This window comes from Dendropsophus ebraccatus, chromosome 1 (assembly GCF_027789765.1).
Source record: "Dendropsophus ebraccatus isolate aDenEbr1 chromosome 1, aDenEbr1.pat, whole genome shotgun sequence".
In the NCBI taxonomy this organism is placed as follows: Eukaryota; Metazoa; Chordata; class Amphibia; order Anura; family Hylidae; genus Dendropsophus; species Dendropsophus ebraccatus.
In genome coordinates, this window is record NC_091454.1 from 212,866,696 (window position 1) to 212,884,938 (window position 18,243).

The following is an 18,243-nucleotide window of genomic DNA, read 5'->3' on the forward strand; positions in this document are numbered from 1 at the left end:
AAAAATCGTTCATTTTGATCTTTCAACATGTTCTTAAATACTCGTTCATCGTTCGCTAAAAATTCGCAGATCGTTTTGTGTAAACAGTCTTTCACCAATTTACCCTATGTAGAAGATGGGCTTAAGCGATCTTAAAAACGATCGCATTAACGATTTGCAATTACGGTCTGTGTGCGGACAATGGGCTATGGACCAAGATTTAGAACTCCCGGCCGCAAACTCTGAAACAATTGAAAGGGGTATTCCAGCGGGAAAAAAAAATTCCAAGTCAGCTGGTGTCAGAAAGGGTCATTTACTTCTATTAAAAAGTCTACAGCCTTCCAGTACTAATCAACTGCTGTATGTCCAGCAGGAAGTGGTGTATTCTTTCCTGTCTGACACAGTGCTCTCTCCTGCCACCTCTGTCCATGTCAGTGGCAAATGCCTATAGAAAACCTTTCCTGCTCTCCAGACTGGAAAGAATACAAGACTTCCTGTAGGACATACAGCAGCTGATAAGTACTGAAAGACTTTTCAAATAGAAGTAAATTACAAATCTCTGGCACCAGTTGATTTGAAAGAATTTTTATTTTTGCTGGAATAACCATTTAAATCTTTGCGCTACTGTACTGACTCCCGGCATCATTATGGATAATGAGCTCCCGGCATCATCATGGATAACGATGATGATGTTGGGGGGGGGGGTTGCGAAATCTGTTCGGTAGCACATCGTCACTAATTGTGGACCGTGCACGGATCGTGTGAATGACCCCTAAGCTAGGAATAGTTTGGTCTATACAGATTTTCAGTGGGTTTTCATTCACCAACAGCTAGCAGAGATCTTAAAGGGGAACATACAGTAGACTATATATTGCAATAACACAAGGTTAAAGCAGGACTTAGCGGGGGCAGGCTTGCTCTAAGCCAGAGTTCTCCAACCTAAGGCTCAGTAGGGATTGCAAAACTACAACTCCCATCATGCCCTGACCGCCTTTGATGGGAGTTGTAGTTGTGCAGCACACAGGTTGGTGAATGATGCTCTATGCCATGACCATCTGCAGATTCCAGGCCTCTGCACAGTCCGTACACTGGGCGCTTGTGATTCTTATATGACAGACCCCTGTACAACAAGTGAAAGTAGTAGTAAGAGGAGGAGAGTGAGTAGGGAGTGAAAAGTGAAGATTCTAGAACAGCTGGGAAGTGAAGGGAACAGAGAGAAAAACAGGAAACACCCATTGACTTAAGCAGTGCCCCCTTCCAAAAATAACCCCAGGCCGGCCCTTATGTCAGCGCTGGAGATGACGCAATGTGTACCTTGCCTCCCATGATCTTCTGCACTTCCTCATCATCCGTGGAGCCCGGAGTGCTGGTCAGGTCAGGATTACTGTTACTGATACTCCTGCAGCGTGCCAGGTTCAGACTGTTGGGCCGCCCCGTGGCCCGAGAGAGCGTGGCAGAGTGGTAAGCGGAGGAGGACGAGGCATGTGGAGGCGCTGGAGAAGAGGACAATGAGATTGGTGAGGTACGGAGGTAGTAAACAACTCCTGCAAGAATACATCAAAACAAAGCAAAAAGGAGTGTGGTGTACTAGTCTTCGGCCAGCAGGTGGCGCTGTTGTATGGTATTGGTATTTCTGACTGATAACATACTAATCCCTTCCTTATACCTTTCAAATCCTTATTTTTTATAACTAAGCCGTGAAACAGTGACGTCTATGGTTTCCTAGGTGTTCACTTCTCCTACTTCCTCTTCCGCAATGTCTAGTCCCTTTGTTATCCCTCCTGATAATGTATAAAAAAAAAAAAAAATTGTCAACTGGGCGATACCATTCCTGACACCGTCCAATCGGTGATGACTGTGCAGGGAGATACCCGCCCAGTTGTCAATGTAGTCAGACATTTCCAGGAGGATAACAGTGCAATGAAAAGGCCTAAGAGGAGATGCTCCAGGATTGGTATTTCAGGTCAAATTGTCAGTAAAGCGGATGGCTCGGTAATAGGGTAACAGGACTGACTCTAGAGACCGTGTCCTTCCTCCATGCTTTACACTTCAGCTCTGCTTGTTCAGATGATACAATGAATATAATCTACAAGAAATTAAAGCAGTGTTCCTCAACTTCTTCCTCTCCGGCTGTTGCAAGACTACAACTCCCAGCATGCCCTGACAGCCTGTGGCTGTCAGGGCATGCTGGGAGTTGTAGTCTTGCAACAGCTAGGGAGCCAAAGGTTGGAAGCCGTTGTCTTAAAGCAGGGATGGGGAACCTTCGGCCCTCCATTTGTTGCAAAACTACAATTCCCATCATGCCAGGCATGATGGGTATTGTAGTTTTGCAACAGCTGGAGGGCTGAAGGTTCCCTACCTGTCTTAAAGGAAGAAGGAAGAGAAGTTTTATCTTTGGGTAACTGCATATAAAAGTGCAACCTTATATTAGTCATATATTAAAGGGGTTCTCCACTTTGGCCGACCTGCATAGTACCCTCCTGCTTCTCTAGTGTTTAGTTTCCCTGCAGCTCCACCACAGGTGAAATTAAGTATTACACCGTGCTTCTTCGCCCCTCCTCTAGACACTTACCGCTGTTCAGCTGGGCCGGCATGTCGCTAGGAAGGTGGAAGGCATAGTACAGATAGGATGCCAGTAGTCCATTCCTGCCATGTTGGTCCTGACACCCTTCCAGGGTGCGGTGAATCTGACTCACCAGCAGAGCCACTACTTCAAAGGCTGCTCGGCCCAAGTTCACTGTGAACGGAATGGGACATAGTGTCATGACGTTACATCACCAGATGGGGTCATCATGAGGCAAATTTTGCAACATTGCAGTAAACCACGTCACTGGCTGCAAATGTGTATAGGACAGTCTCCTGTTAGAGTGGGAAGAGTAGATGAGAAACAGAGGACGACAGTACTAACCGATCTGCCCTCCGATGATTGGCGGCCGGACGATAAGCAGTATGAGCTTATCCAAGAGCTGGTGACAGAAGCAAACGGCGGGGCCCAGAGCGGCAAGACGCAGGTTCCCCATACTGCTCTTAAGCTCTGACTCAACGTTACTTTCTGTAATAATGACGTCCTTCAGCCGGAACGGGAAACTCTGCTCCTCCAGCACCTGCACCAGGGTGAAGAACTTGTCCAAATGGGGGTCCTACGGAGAGACAAATGGGTCATCCCGTTGGTGGTATATACTATATCCCCGAGAAAGTGTATATAGATCTCCTTGTGTCTAAGGGGTTCTCGTATATAAAAGTACATAGCTCTACCATGGAGTTCTCCTTTAAGCAATGCATTACACATACAGGCAGATGGGGGGGGGGATTTGCCTGTATGTGTAATGCATTGCTTAAAGGAGAACTCCACTTTCCATAAATCTTGTTTATTTTGCCTTGGTCTTCAGGGACCTGATGCGGTCCATTAGCAGTAACTACTGTACGCTGCAGTAATGCCATTCATTTATATGTATCCAGGATTTATGAGCAGTCTTCTTCTGTCATCAGCAGTGGAGGACCACAATATAACATGGCTCTGGGTTTAAAGAAAACTCAGACTGGTGTCAGAAAGTTATATGGATTTTTAATTTATTTTTATTTAAAAATCTCCAGTCTTCCAGTACTTATCAGCTGCTGTATGTCCTCCAGTCCGACACAGTGCTCATAGAAAACCTCTCCTGCTCTGGACAGTTCCTGACATGGACAGAGGTGGCAGCAGAGAGCATTGTGTCAGACTGGAAATAATCAACCAACCCATAGATACTGTACCTGTGTGTGCACAGACGATGCCGCCACCAAATCTACAGAGAAGACGGGTTTATGATTATCCACCCATTTCATCCCCGGAAGCTGGACCTGTAGGGGAGAACAGGAGTATAAGTGATCCCCTATCACCGTAATGCATGTCTATGGATACTTACAGCCATCACTATACTCACATCAGGGGTCAGGACAGAATAACTCGGCGGGGGCTTCTCCACAGACACAGGAAGTGAGAAGGAGCCAGTTCTCAGGCGGCCATGTTGCATTAAAGGGATCCACTGTTGAAAGAGACACCAAGGTGGGGGATTTATCAGACATGGTGTAAAGTGAAACTGGCTCAGTTGCCCCTAGCAACCAATCAGATTCCACCTTTCATTTTCAAAAAAGTCTGTGAGGAATAAAGGGTGGAATCTGATTGGTTGCCGGGGGCGACCATCTCAGTAGATGAATGTTAGTCCCTTTAAGGATGTTCGCATATAAGAAAAAAATCTATTACGGTGACAAGTACAGAATATTCCCTTTGAGTACATGTACAATTTCTAACACTACAGAGCTGCATTCACAATTTTGTAGACTTCAGAGCTAAAATCTCCCATCATCCCTTATAGCGGTTTGCTTTCTGGAAAGTGTTGTCTTTTCCGCAGGCTCTGTACAGTCATTTAAAGGGGTTATCCCAGCTTAGAAAAACATGTCTGCTTTCATCCAGAAACAGCGGCACCCTTGTCCTCAGTTTGGGTGTGGGGATTTATAGTTCAGTTCCATTGAAGTGAATGGAGCAGAATTATAATACCACACACAACCTGAGGAGAGGGGTGGCGCTTTTTTTGCAAGAAAGTATCTGTGCTTTTCTAATCCTGGATAACCCCCTTAATGCCCCTGCACTTAAATAACTCAGCTAGAGAAGACTACAAATCCCAGCAAGCAATCCGCCACTTCTATGTCATGCTAGGACTTGTAGTCTCACAAAGACTGAGGTCCTTATAGTGACCTTACATTAGGGGTCCTCTCACCGTATATCCTGCGGGGGTCTCCAGAGAGATGGCCTGGTTCTGCCGGCAGCTGACATGGTAGAAGGTGAAGAGAAGGTGATGGTTCTCCGTCAGATTTCCGGGAATTTTCATTTTAAATTCCTCATAGAACTCCGGAGATCTACGAGAGGATAAAGAATATATAGTATGGCTGTACTCTACTGCTCTCTGTTATCAGCCACATGGCTAATATATGGTATGGCTGCAGTCTACGGCTCCCTGTTATCAGCCACATGACCAATATATGGTATGGCTGCAGTCTACGGCTCCCTGTTATCAGCCACATGACCAATATATGGTATGGCTGCAGTCTACGCCTCCCTGTTATCAGCCACATGACCAATATATGGTATGGCTGCAGTCTACGGCTCCCTGTTATCAGCCACATGACCAATATATGGTATGGCTGCAGTCTACGGCTCCCTGTTATCAGCCACATGACCAATATATGGTATGGCTGCAGTCTACTGTTCTCTGTTATCAGCCACATGACCAATATATGGTATGGTTGCAGTCTATGGCTCCCTGTTATCAGCCACATGACTAATGTATGATCAGCAATATACAGGTCCAGATAATGGGTGTGATACTCACTTATTATGGTAGACGACGGAGGTGTAGCTCTCATTGTAGAACTCATTGCTGCTTGACCTGCCGAATATAACCTGCAAGACAGGAGACAGGTGATCATGTGTGTACATAGAGCAAGATGGAGCTGCACCCCCCCCCCCACCTATCATCATACTCACCGGCAGGGCTTGGTTGGGGTCTTCTCCCGCCATGAACTGAACTTTTACAGCAATGTTCCTGACCGATCCCTGACGGCTGCTGAAATTGAGACACTTGGGGTAGACGTATAGAAGGTTCCTGTGGAGATATAGATGGTACCATGTTCACCCTGTAAGTAAAAGGGGCCAACCCCCAATAGGGAAGAGGGCAGCACCCAATATGTAATGGGGAGAGACACCCAATAAGGTGGGGGGGGGGGCAGCACCCAATATGTACAAGCTGTCCTGCTCTGTGGCGATTCTGTCCATAAGATAGTGGAGCATGGAGGAGCATGTGTCCATGTCCCGCCATCTGTTTCCTCAATAGACATATACAGGCTCAGTGGTGGACACTGGGGGGCGGGCATGTTCACATGCTCCTCCATGCTCTGCCATCTTATGGACAGAATCACCACAGAGCAGGACAGCTTAGCCCGGAGGAGGGGATGGTTGTCACCATCTCTACTGAAATAATGAATATTGAAATATTCCACTTTATAGACATTAGAGGCATGTCATCATACTAGACTATCACAGAGGCATTACGTAGACATCACATCAGGCAGTTCTCTCTATTCACAGTCCTTTCCCTCCCTCTTTTATCCTGATGCAATTCCAGACTATTGGCACAAGAGAAGTCCTGTCTGCTGGTACCTGGTGATCAGCTGGTGCCATGAATGACCCCCCCCCCCCCCAGAGCTGGCAATAACCTAGTACAGGTGCTTGCAGTGGGCACAGCTGCCGCAGCCAATGGGGAGGCAGCAGACATCGTCACCTCTGGGTAACCTGGGGCGAGGTCACCTATGTTTACTTAGCATGGACAGCAGACAAGTTGGACAGGTGACTGAACTAATGTAATAGTTTGACCTGTGGCGAGTGCAGAATGAAGGTGATGTAATGGAGAGGAAGCATATATGTATATAGGTGTATAGAATCATATATATAGCCTGCAATGTGACAGCTACATAACTCTATATGATAAGTTATGGAGGACAAGGCAGCATTATAATGATCCAGATAAGTGGTGCCCTCTGGTCCCTTCTCTTCCAGGACCTGCTGTAATCCGCAGCCCGTCTTACACAATCCAGCACCTCCTCGCTCACTCCCACCTCCCCAGTCCCTTTAAGTGACATGCACGCTGTATCAGCCTCCTCATTCTGCCCGCCACCTGCTGCCATGCTGCTGCTGCTCCTCCTGGTGCTGCCATTCTCTCAGGGAGAGGAGCTGAAGACACCGGCGCTGCATGAAGAGTTCAACGTGCTGGTGTACGGGACGCTGCAGCTGAGCCAGGCACTGGGGGACACCTACAGCTCCACCACAGACAAGCTGCAGAGGGTTGTGGGGAGGCAAGGCAAGCTGGAGAAGAAGATGGAGAGGCTGCGGGCGGAGGTGTCCAGGACCGGACAAGAGACCAGGCAGATTGGCGAGGAGATTGAGAGGCTGCAGGTAAAGTCAATGCACCATATACAGTAGTATATAAGTACTACCATTATACTATATACTGGTTATATACTAAGTGTAGTATATACTAAGGTAAGGATACTACTCCTAAGGTTACACCAAGAAATAATAACATAAATCTATATAAAAGACTATTATAAGAGCAGTCAGCTTCTTCCGGCCTGGGAAGACGTCTTGTCCCTCCGGGGGACGCATCTTGGAATGTTGTTATACTTAGTACAATGTCCTGATCTTCTGACCTCCCTGGCAGAGAGAAGAGCAGGAGATGAGATCAGTCTCCCATAGAGCGGCGGAGGATGTGCAGGACGCCCAGAAGGAGTACACAGAGCTCCGGAGCCGCGTGCACCGCCTGGAGACAGGGCTGGGGGCTAAGGAGCATCGTCTCCCTGACCTGAAGGTAAAAGACCTCGTGGGGATTATCAATGAAGTATAGCTATGCAGCTGCTGGCAAACTACAACTCTCAACATCCCCCAATAGCTAGAGGTGGCAGCTATAATGATTTCTACCTCTTTTGTTCCCTCTAAAAGCAGTGGCTGATTTATATATGAATATAGTGTTATATATACATATATACTCCCTGAGTTCAGTGATTGTTGTGTTTTGTTGGTCTATTTGTCATTGCCCCAGTAGCCGGAATCCTGCTCCACACTGACGAGGGGCAAATACCCCGAAACTGCAGTCTGTGGATGGATGCCTAGCCTTGGTAACCCTTGTCTTATGTGATTATACTCGCCACAGAGTTAGACTTTGACTTACAGGGGCCACCCTGGTGTTTCCCTATTTAGGTCCCAAAGCTCGTAACAGAGTGAGGACCTGAGGGACTATGTATTAGGGTGGTTTGGTGCTCTCCCCACCAGGAGGCACCCCTTGGCAATGGGCTTCCTTCTCTGGAGAGAGGGATATCTGGCTATTCCCGTGTTTTGAGACTCGTAACTGAGGCTCCACGGACCCCTTTTTTGCATATTCAAATTTTGTATGGGACAATCAATGGAGACTCGTAAATGAGTACTCCATTGGCATTTTTCACTCTTCTCCCTGAGTTCAGTGATTGATGTGTTTTGTTGGTATAATATATATTACACACACCCACATTGCTTTTAGAGCAAAGTGGTTGTCAGCAAAATTATACAAAAAATTACAAATCCTACAACTATAACTATGATAGTTGAGATGGGAATACCCCTTTAAAAAACCCAGCATGTCTCTTTAGTGCCACCTAGAGGTAGCTACCTTGTAAGTCAAAGTCAGACTCATAACAATGTAATTTAATTTGTAATAAACATTTGTCATTTACATCTATTTAAAGTCTCCCAGTACAGAACTTATCAGCTGTTGTATGCCCTGCAGGAAGTGGTGTACTCTCTCCAGTCTGACACAGTGCTCTCTGCTGCCACCTCTGTCCATGTCAGGAACTGTCCAGAGCAGCAGTAAATCCCCATAGAAAACCTCTCCTGCTCTGGACAGTTCCTGACATGGACAGAGGTGGCAGCAGAGATCACTATAAGAATACACCAATCCATGCAGGACATACAGCAGCTGATAAGTATTGGAAGACTGGAGATTTTTATAAATAGAAATAAATTATAATTTATAAATCTATATAAATTTTTGACCCCAGTTGAATTAAAAAGGGAAAAAAAATGTTGCCCAAGTACCACTTTAAAACATGAATGCGAGTATTTATGCCGTACAGGTAATAGGTGTACCCGTTCTATTCACTGACTGACTAAGAGATGATCTTGAAAAATGTTCAGACTCCATGTGAACATAGCTTTAAGGGGTAGCATTGGGTTATGGGTTACATCCTTCAGATGATGGCAATTCGTTTTTCTTTTTTTCTGACACAGGAACGGGTTAAACAGCAGAATTTTATTCTCCAAGTTATCACAGAGGAATCGGCGCGGCAGAAGCGGCAGATGGCGGAGCAGAGGACAAGACTACTTACTATCCTCAAACAGGTGGACTTCTTATAAGCCGAATAATGCCTGTGCCCACTGGTTCTGGCACAATGGGGGGGGGGGTCGACTACTGGTGATGCCATCTTTTATATAAGACAATCACAAAAAGAAAGCAGAACTCTATGGTAAACCTGGCACAAAGTGTTTGGTTTCCCTTCAGCGCCACCACAGGGGAAACTAAGAATTACACAACGTCCATTCCAGTCAGTGGGTTTTCTATATAACAGGACAGGTCTGTTTGAGAGAGGAGGGTCCTGAACAGGGGACTCCTACCTATACACTCAGAGTACCCTAAAAAGACAATAGGACACTTGGTTCTCTAACAAGGACAACCCCTTTAAGACAGTAACCTTTATTTCACTCAATACAACAATGACCAAACCAGTTTTACATCTAACCCAATCTCTTCTTCCTACTAGGCCTCTGCTATCGGATAAAGTTGGGGGTCGCATGAAGAACCCCAAGAGCCATAATTCTGTTAGGTCAGGTCCCTCTTGTAGGACACTATACTGTGAACCCAGCTCTACCATCCAAAGCAAGATGGAAGACAAGGCCACATTGGATGTAGCGGTTACCACATCACTGCGATATGGGCACCATAGCTTTCTTTCCCATTGCTCGTCTTATGTAGGCATCATTACTCACCGTTTCTATTCGTGCACCAGGAGGCTCAGGATGAACAAGGCGATATGCTCTAGCAGCTAATGTTGTATATAACTGTAGGTCTTATTATTTTATACGGATTATTATTGCATGTAACATTATTAACATGGACCTGGAGTCCTTTCTTACTGCGGCTCCATGATCGGCGATCAGGTTGTGGATTATTTATTTTGTACGAGTTTTATGGGTAAAAATGTTCCGATAATAAAGGAGCTGGAAACTGCATCAATAAATCATCATCTATGAAGGCGGCAGACGGAATCATGGCCTGAAATGGATTTTCCTCTTTTGCGAACATGCACTTAAAGGAGAACAATTGTGTCTCTATTCACCACGCAGCCGAGTGTCATCTATTGTTCTAGGTTATCAGCCCAGTAGTGTTACTTAGGGAGTTATCAGGGATGCAATGATTATCCCGACTCCATACTGCTAAAAGGATTAGAAAAAGCACAACTACTTTCTTGCAAAAACAGCGCCACCCCTGCGCTCAGGTTATGTGTGGTATTGCAATTCACCTCCATTTATCTTAATGGAACTGAGCGGCAAAACACACACCCAAACTCAGGACAAGAGTGGTGCTGTTACTGAAGGAAAGAAGCCATGTCTATACAGGGGTTTCCAAATAAGAGGCATCTATAGCTCCCACTACTGGTGGGTTTGAAAACCACATGTGGCTCAGTGGGCAAACAGGTTACCACTATATCAGGGGAGATGACGGCTTCCACCAGGATAAACCAGGGGTCCTGAAAATGAAGGGGATGCAGCCAGGATTTCCCTGCACAGCGCCACCCTTGGTCTCCTGGATGTGCAGGGAATTGCATCATGGCCACAATTCTTCATAAAATTATTAGATTGGATTTTTATAGTACAGTAAATCCAGTAATAAGGAAGATAAATGAACAGAGTAGCTGATCCAGTCATAGAAATGTAAAGTATATAGTAAAAGTAAAATAAACAGAGGGGCCATGTAGAGCGTATAGTGAGGATTGGCCGCTGTTTATATTCAGGATCAGAGGCCTGTGAATGTAAAATGTGCACCATGTAAATGACACGCCATCAGATCCTACAGAGGTCATGGTGGGAACTCAGCGGCGTCTTCTAAGCCAGTATGTAAAACTACACAGTAGAGAGGGGCTATAGGGGAGGGGTAATGGTCCTCAGTTTACGTGATTGGTGGGGGTCCCATCCATCTGCTTATCTAATATGCTGTGTATAGGGAGTAACTTTTGGAGATGGGAATACCAATTTAAGAGAGTAAGGCACAATGAGGGTAAAGTGCATCTGCAACCAGCAATTTAAAGGGATCCTCTGACCTGTATGATGTGTAGGGGGAATATACGTCCCGAGGAGTGAACTCCAGGATCTCTTTGGTGGGCCGCACGCGGGGATCAGGATACGGCTTGACATGACGCAGTTCAGGAGAAAGACAAAACTGGGGGGACTCCGGAGCTGGAGAGACGTCAATCTTCAGCTGAGCTACAGACAAAACATTTCTATATTATGACATATCTATAGAATGTCCCCTTACATCATTTCAGTTCTAGAATAGATGACAGGATCACACATGAAAGGCTTAGACACACTGGGCTTAGCATACAGTATTATACATGACAAGCTTAGATACAGTATTAAATATGACAGGCTTTGAAATAGTGGCTTAGATACAGCAGCTCAGCAGACACTATTACATATGTTAGGTTAACACAACAAGCTTAAATACAATGGCTCAGTAGAAAGTATCACACAGAGGAGACCTGGATACAGCATATTATCACATATCAAAGGCTCGGATACTGTATGCTGAGCCACTGTATCGCACATTAGGCTTAGATATAATAGCTCAGCAGGCAGTATCACACAATAGGCTAAGACACACCTTCTTGGCAGGCAGTATCACACATTAGAAGCATATACTGGGCTAGGTGGTATCACACATGATAAGTTTAGATACAGTGGCTTATCATAATTTATGAGTAAGAGAAGAAATGTATGCGCAATGTCCAGCCATACCTGTTACTGGGCGCAATCTCCGCAGCACAGTGGACGGTCTTTTCATATCAGCCAAGAACTTGTAAAGGTCTTCATCACTCAGACGGTCTCCTTCCTGTGACAGACAATGAAAAGACACCATTTATCTTGAATGTGACCCCCATACACACATATGTGCTGTAAAAGGGGCCATATATGTGTATATCCCCTCCAACATAAGCAATAGGAAAAGCAGCCACTTCCCCAGCTTGATCATTTTCCATTGAATATAATAGAGTGTGTCCAAGCAGCTAATGGGGGGAATCAGTGGGTCAGACCACTAGTGGACATACCCCCCTATCTAATGAGACCTATGATTTCACTTATGGACGTCACTTTGTATATTTCTCACCTGTTTGAAGAAGTTAGTGACCGTGAGGGTTGCGGGTCTGAAAGAGTTAAATCCGCACACTTCATCCCCGACACTGAGCCTCTCAAAGGCTTTTTTCTTCCTTTCATTCCACGTGCCCTTCCTTTCTGTGAAGGGGAGAAGAATAGAGTCGACACAAAGGTCACAGAAAAACCTCCGCTAATGGGACAAGTAGATGTCGAGACGTTTGGGAGGAAGCGGCACAACAGGCGTGCTGGGAAAGTGGGGCGGCCGACCATTGTAGCCAGGATGGCGGTGACCTTGATTTGCCAGTCTGCCTTGAGCAATGTTACATAGAAACATAGAAGATTGTCGGCAGAAAAAGACCACTGGGTCCATCTAGTCCGCCCTTTTAGTATTTTCTTTCTTATTATCTTAGGATAAATATATGTCTATCCCAGGCATGTTTAAATTCTGTTATTGTAGATTTACTTTGGAAAAAGTAAGAGTTCTGTCCCTTTAAATCAGGGATAAGGAACCTGCACCCTCCAGCTGTTGCAAAACTACAGTTCCCATCATGCCTGGACAGCCTTTGGCTGTCCGGGCATGATGAGAATCATAGTTTTGCAACATCTGGAAGGCCTGATCCTTACCCTGGAATACCCCTTTAAAGGGTTAAGAAGAAGTTATCCTCCATCCATAGGATAAGGGATAACAAATAGAGATGAGTGAACCGGGTTCGGGTTCGAGTCGATCCGAACCTGAACGTTCGATATTTGATTAGCTGGGGCTGCTGAACTTGGATAAAGCTCTAAGGTTGTCTGGAAAACATGGATACAGCCAATGACTATATCTATGATTTCCACATAGCCTTAGGGCTTTATCCAAGTTCAGCAGCCACCGCTAATCAAATGCCGAAAGTTCGGGTTCGGATCGACTCGAGCATGCTCCAGGTTCGCTCATCTCTAATAACAAACAGATCAGTGTGGGTTCGGCTGCTGGGACCCAATCCCCAGCACAAGGACAACATTATCCCTGGAATGATCCTGACCATGTATTTATAGACTTACCGCTCTCAGAGTCGGAGTCCCGTTCGGCTGTCCCCATGCTGTTGATGATGTTCATCAAATGAATGGCTGTCCAGGCAAAAGGCATACGATAGCGGCCCAAGCGTGAACAAAACTGATCGGCCTGGGCTTTCAATTTGTCCACCTTCTCCTTGTTCTGGAGAAATAAAAAATATATATATATTTTTTTTTTATTATATATTTTCTGGGGTTTTACCAGTTCTCATTCTGAGAAGTGATATGACACGAGAAGGGGCAAGTAGGATCCCTCCATAAAACTTCCGCCATATTGGATCCCACTAACTATATTATATTGAGAAAACCCCCTAAGGGTACAAACTCACTGGGCGTATCCACAGAGACACCCACTGCGGATCTGTGCCCTGTAAAGTCTATGGGCAGACAAGCTTGCAGCAGGATGCACATCCTGCTGCAAGTTTGTTAGCAGCCTGCCCCTTTAACCCCCCGGCCGCCAGAGCGTATGCATCATCTGGTCCCCGCTCCGGCTTGCTTCGGGGCTCCTGGGGTCTTTACGTCCCATTCAGCCAATCAGTGCGCTGAAGCAGGGCAGTGCACTGATTGGCTGAGCAGGACGTGTCGGGAACCCCCGAAGCAAGCCGGAGTGGGGACCAGGTGATGTATACGCTCCAGCGGCTGGGGGGTGAAAGGGGCTGCTGACAAACTTGCAGCGGGATGTGCATCCTGCTGCGAGTTTGTCTGCCTATAGAGTGTACAAGGCACAGATCCGCAGCGGGTCTCGCTGCGGATCCGCCCAGTGAGTTTGTACCCTAAAACTAGATCCGACAGCTGATGGAAGACATGCGGTGGTGGCTCACTGCTGTCGTCATGTGACAACCCCCCATTCACCAAGTGGCCCTGTGTTTGCTGAAGGTGTCTATATTTAGGAACCTGTCTGTCAGCACCAGCCGCCATCTATGTTTGTGTATATATAATGCAGTGTCGATGAATGGCAGCGCTCAATGTCAAGCAGCTGCTGCTAAAGCAAATACAATCTGGTTGTAGATCTTAAGAAAAGATTGCACGGATGTCAGAGATACAGATTCCAAGCAGAAGTAACCTTGGTCAGACCGCCATGTCATCACTACGAAGTTCTCACCTTCATGCCATCGCTCTCTTTTAGGACCATGTACGGTTCACAGCATTCCCCTATGTCCCCTTGTTGTAGGACTTTCTCCAGCTAGAAGACAGGATACACAGGCATGAGATATATGCATATAAAGGACATATACACATCACACAGTGACCAGTAAGAAACAGGACACCCACTTTATATGAAACACGTAAAATGGTGACCCCCCGCCCCGTCACGACCACCGCCCTTTCCTTAAAGCACCTTGATGACGAGATATATGTCAGGAGATGGGTATGTGATGGAGAAGATGGCGGATCTTGCAAGGGTGGAGGGCGCTTGGTGGCCACCTTGTGTCCGCAGCATATTTTTCATGGCATCTGAGTTCAGGTCAAAATGGAAGCCTTCCGATATCTGAGGAGAAAGCAGAAAAGACATGATCAGTATATAAAAGGCTATCCGCAAGGAAGCACTAGCAAGGAGACAGTGAGAAGACCACTTATAATTAGGAACAGATGTAATTCTAGCAGCAACCACAGGAGGCACACCTGTAAAATATATGTAATAGCCCCACGGCGGAATTTCTCTGCTGCATACATCTGATGTTAGGACATGTTAGAAGTCACATTCGGTAACTTACTTTTTTCTTTTCCTTAGCGTCATATAAGGCCATGACACAAAATATGGGCTCAATTTCAATCTCGAACCTAAAAGGGGAAAACAGGAACAACATGTAATAAATCATCAGAGACTGAAACATCAAAGGAAAACACTAAGGGGCTCCCAGAGACCACCACTCACTTCAGTGAAATACACTTCACCAGGATCCTCTGTCCAAAGTGCTCCTTAGGCACCTCAGGGATAGTCGAGCGTTCAACAGCTTCATCCTATGATAGAGGACACAAAACAGAACAGAAAATTATAAAGAAGTAGGAATAGAAGTAAAAGGTTAAAAGAGGATCAGGAGCCGGGTTACTGTAATAAGATGTTACAGGGGTAATAAGAGGATCGGGAGCCGGGTTACTGTAATAAGAGGTTACAGGGGTAATAAGAGGATCAGGAGCCGGGTTACTGTAATAAGATGTTACAGGGTAATAAGAGGATCAGGAGCCGGGTTACTGTAATAAGATGTTACAGGGTAATAAGAGGATCAGGAGCCGGGTTACTGTAATAAGATGTTACAGGGGTAATAAGAGGATCAGGAGCCGGGTTACTGTAATAAGATGTTACAGGGGTAATAAGAGGATCAGGAGCCGGGTTACTGTAATAAGATGTTACAGGGTAATAAGAGGATCAGGAGCCGGGTTACTGTAATAAGATGGTACAGGGGTAATAAGAGGATCAGGAGTCGGGTTACTGTAATAAGATGTTACAGGGTAATAAGAGGATCAGGAGCCGGGTTACTGTAATAAGATGTTACAGGGTAATAAGAGGATCAGGAGCCGGGTTACTGTAATAATATGTTACAGGGTAATAAGAGGATCAGGAGCCGGGTTGCTGTAATAAGATGTTACTGGGGTAATAAGAGGATCAGGAGCCGGGTTACTGTAATAAGATGGTACAGGGGTAATAAGAGGATCAGGAGTCGGGTTACTGTAATAAGATGTTACAGGGTAATAAGAGGATCAGGAGCCGGGTTACTGTAATAAGATGTTACAGGGTAATAAGAGGATCAGGAGCCGGGTTACTGTAATAAGATGTTACAGGGTAATAAGAGGATCAGGAGCCAGGTTACTGTAATAAGGTGTTACAGGGGTAACAGGGGCGTAACTAGAAATGGCTGGGCCCCATAACAAACTTTTGATTGGGCCCCAGCCCCCCCCCCCCCCCCGACTGACCACTAAACGGTCCAGTGAAGTCATAACTACATAACTTCTAGCTCTGGTCAGGAGTGCTTGCAGTTAAAGAGACATTTGCAAAACCCAGGAGACCAGCAGGGCCACCCGGTGCTGCAAATGATGACGGCTCAGGGGGCCCAGTGTATTGCAGGAGCAGGCCATGGGGCCCCCTGATGCGACGGGCCCCATAGCAGCCGCTAAGGCTGCTATAGTGGTAGTTACGCCCCTGAGGGGTAACAATAATACATTGGTTTTCTCCTGGTAGTATTACCTCATCAGGGGCAGGGTATAAGGTGAGGATGTGGTGATGTCTGTTCTCTCTCCTCTGCTCGTCGTTGATCCGGTCTATCTCCTCAGGGGGGGTTCTGTCCAGCAGGTTTGGGAGTAGGGGATCAGGTGCAGAGTTCTTCAAGTCAAATATACTAGAGGCCCAGCTGCCCCTCGGCGTCTCATCCATGGAAGCAGATGCTCTCTTTTTGTCTTCCTATTGAAGCACAGGAAGAGATGACATGTGGGTTAGTGGTGGTCACACAGGATCTTTGTGGTACAATTAACTCCCATCATGCGTTGCACAAGCACTATACCACAGTATCTGTATCTCCTGTCTATCTATATAGCGATGGTCACTACATACCTGCTCCTCTGCACACCCCTTGTCCTCGGCAGCCTCATCCAGTTCATAGAGCTGTTGGGTCAGGTTCTTCTGGCGCTGTCTCTGGCGCTCGGCGGTGATCGGGGCGTACGCTGTGCTCAGCTTCTGTGATCTGATTGGCAGATTACAAGGTAACATTAGTGCCTAATGTAAGAGGACTCTACACCCACCGACCCCTTCTATCTGTGTCCTTAACAGACTGCAAGCTCTTTTTACCATTTATTACAGCTGAAGATTCTAGCAAGGGGGTCACTTACTTTCTCTGTACAATCACCCAGTCGTGTGTATACACCTTTAAGGCATCTCGGACTCGAGCGTCCAACTTTCTATAAAAAGAGGAATAAGTAAATTTACGTCAATCATCACCAACACATCCAAGAATGACCACTAGAGGGCGAGCTGGAGCCAGAGAGCAGGTGGTGGCCTGACAATGGTGGGCTTAGAGGGACCATCCAGGAGAGACCTGGCTTAGAAGCCTTCTCACCCTTCTTCGGGGGCTGCCGGCTCTAGTGTGCGGCATTCTCTGGGCTCATACAAGATCTCGATGTCATCGGGGGGGAAATCATAGAGATCCCTCAGGGCTTCACATTCTGAATCCGGGGGGTGGGCGGCCAAATAAGCCTCGAAATCCAGGGGGTCCACCACCTCCGAGAGCGGAACCTGCAACAGAGGCGTAAACATGGACGAAGGGCGGAAGGAATGAAATAAAATAATAATAATAATAATAGCTAAAAGTATAAGAGACTCACGGCCTGCGCCCCCCCTGCACGCTTCTTGGAGAGCTGCGGAGACCCCCCATACTCTCTGGAGACCTGCTTGCGAACTTCAGATGCCACAGTCCTGTAACAGGAAACAGATGGGTAATGATCTCGTCATATACGGCAATAAAATAAGATTATGTGGGATTATCTATACAGGTTCAGGGGCAGGTTAATCGATCTAATACACCCAGGATATATTGGCAGATCACTGTATACAGGAGATACCTAGGTTATACCAGCTGTACATATATACATGAGACCCAGGTTATACCAGCTGTACATATATAATTATATACAGGAGATACCCAGGTTATACCAGCTGTACATATATACAGGAGATACCTAGGTTATACCAGCTGTACATATATAATTATATACAGGAGATACCTAGGTTATACCAGCTGTACATATATAACTATATAGAGGAGATCAGGGGCGGATTAACTTTATCATAGGCCCCGGGCTGTTCACCAAGCCTGGGCCCCCCCACCCCACTGTAACTATGGAAGCACTAGCCTGGCGTTCATAGTACAGGATAGATAATGTCATGATGTCCTGATTTGTGCAAAATTGCCATAAAAAAACTGATTTTTTGCAAATCATGGCAGAAGTGTAGCCAGGAGACAGAACACCATTGAAAGTATAAGTCTTTTTGGGTGGTCATGGGCCCCCCAGGTGCTCAGGGCCCCGGGCTGCCGCCCAAAACGCCCCTATTATAATCCACTGCTGGAGGAGATACCCAGGTTATACCAGCTGTACATATATAATTATATAGAGGAGATACCCAAGTTATATGTACAGCTGGTATAACCTGGGGATCTCCTGTATATAATTATATATGTACAGCTGATATAACTTGGGTATCTCCTGTATATAATTATATATGTACAGCTGAT

At 46.1% G+C, this 18,243-nt stretch overlaps 2 protein-coding genes across 4 annotated transcripts in view; one reads left to right on the top strand and one right to left on the bottom strand.

The window, feature by feature from the left end:
• DOCK6 (dedicator of cytokinesis 6) overlaps positions 1 to 18,243 on the bottom strand; it is a 55,407-nt gene that overhangs the window by 19,887 nt on the left and 17,277 nt on the right. For 2 of the 3 annotated variants that reach the window (XM_069946935.1, XM_069946927.1), the window contains exons 1-15: positions 14,737 to 14,802; positions 14,361 to 14,510; positions 14,124 to 14,204; positions 13,010 to 13,163; positions 11,982 to 12,106; positions 11,612 to 11,705; positions 10,915 to 11,077; positions 5,501 to 5,618; positions 5,346 to 5,416; positions 4,734 to 4,872; positions 3,900 to 4,001; positions 3,730 to 3,816; positions 2,888 to 3,119; positions 2,552 to 2,716; positions 1,294 to 1,472 (exon numbers count right to left, since the gene is read on the bottom strand). In XM_069946935.1, coding sequence (XP_069803036.1) covers positions 1,294 to 1,472; positions 2,552 to 2,716; positions 2,888 to 3,119; positions 3,730 to 3,816; positions 3,900 to 4,001; positions 4,734 to 4,872; positions 5,346 to 5,416; positions 5,501 to 5,618; positions 10,915 to 11,077; positions 11,612 to 11,705; positions 11,982 to 12,106; positions 13,010 to 13,163; positions 14,124 to 14,204; positions 14,361 to 14,510; positions 14,737 to 14,769 — 1,893 coding nt within the window. In that variant the 5' untranslated portion in view covers positions 14,770 to 14,802. Of the gene's footprint in view, positions 1 to 1,293; positions 1,473 to 2,551; positions 2,717 to 2,887; positions 3,120 to 3,729; positions 3,817 to 3,899; positions 4,002 to 4,733; positions 4,873 to 5,345; positions 5,417 to 5,500; positions 5,619 to 10,914; positions 11,078 to 11,611; positions 11,706 to 11,981; positions 12,107 to 13,009; positions 13,164 to 14,123; positions 14,205 to 14,360; positions 14,511 to 14,736; positions 14,804 to 14,897; positions 14,984 to 16,205; positions 16,419 to 16,568; positions 16,699 to 16,843; positions 16,913 to 17,070; positions 17,247 to 17,335; positions 17,427 to 18,243 lie in introns of those variants that run through there. The other variant, XM_069946942.1, reaches the window with a different exon arrangement.
• Positions 1,294 to 9,855, top strand: ANGPTL8 (angiopoietin like 8). Its single transcript, XM_069946953.1, has 5 exons — positions 1,294 to 1,501; positions 6,569 to 6,964; positions 7,230 to 7,376; positions 8,828 to 8,938; positions 9,358 to 9,855. The coding sequence occupies exons 2-5, from the start codon at positions 6,650 to 6,652 to the stop codon at positions 9,373 to 9,375; spliced, it is 591 nt and encodes a 196-aa protein (XP_069803054.1). The 5' UTR covers positions 1,294 to 1,501; positions 6,569 to 6,649; the 3' UTR covers positions 9,376 to 9,855.

Excerpts from the sequence above, each read along its gene's own strand:
- ANGPTL8 (XM_069946953.1), top strand. The coding sequence starts at position 6,650 with ATGCACGCTGTATCAGCCTCCTCATTCTGCCCGCCACCTGCTGCCATG. Across the intron at positions 6,965-7,229 it reads AGGAGATTGAGAGGCTGCAG|AGAGAAGAGCAGGAGATGAG; the intron begins GTAAAGTCAATG and ends CCTCCCTGGCAG. Across the intron at positions 7,377-8,827 it reads ATCGTCTCCCTGACCTGAAG|GAACGGGTTAAACAGCAGAA; the intron begins GTAAAAGACCTC and ends TTTCTGACACAG.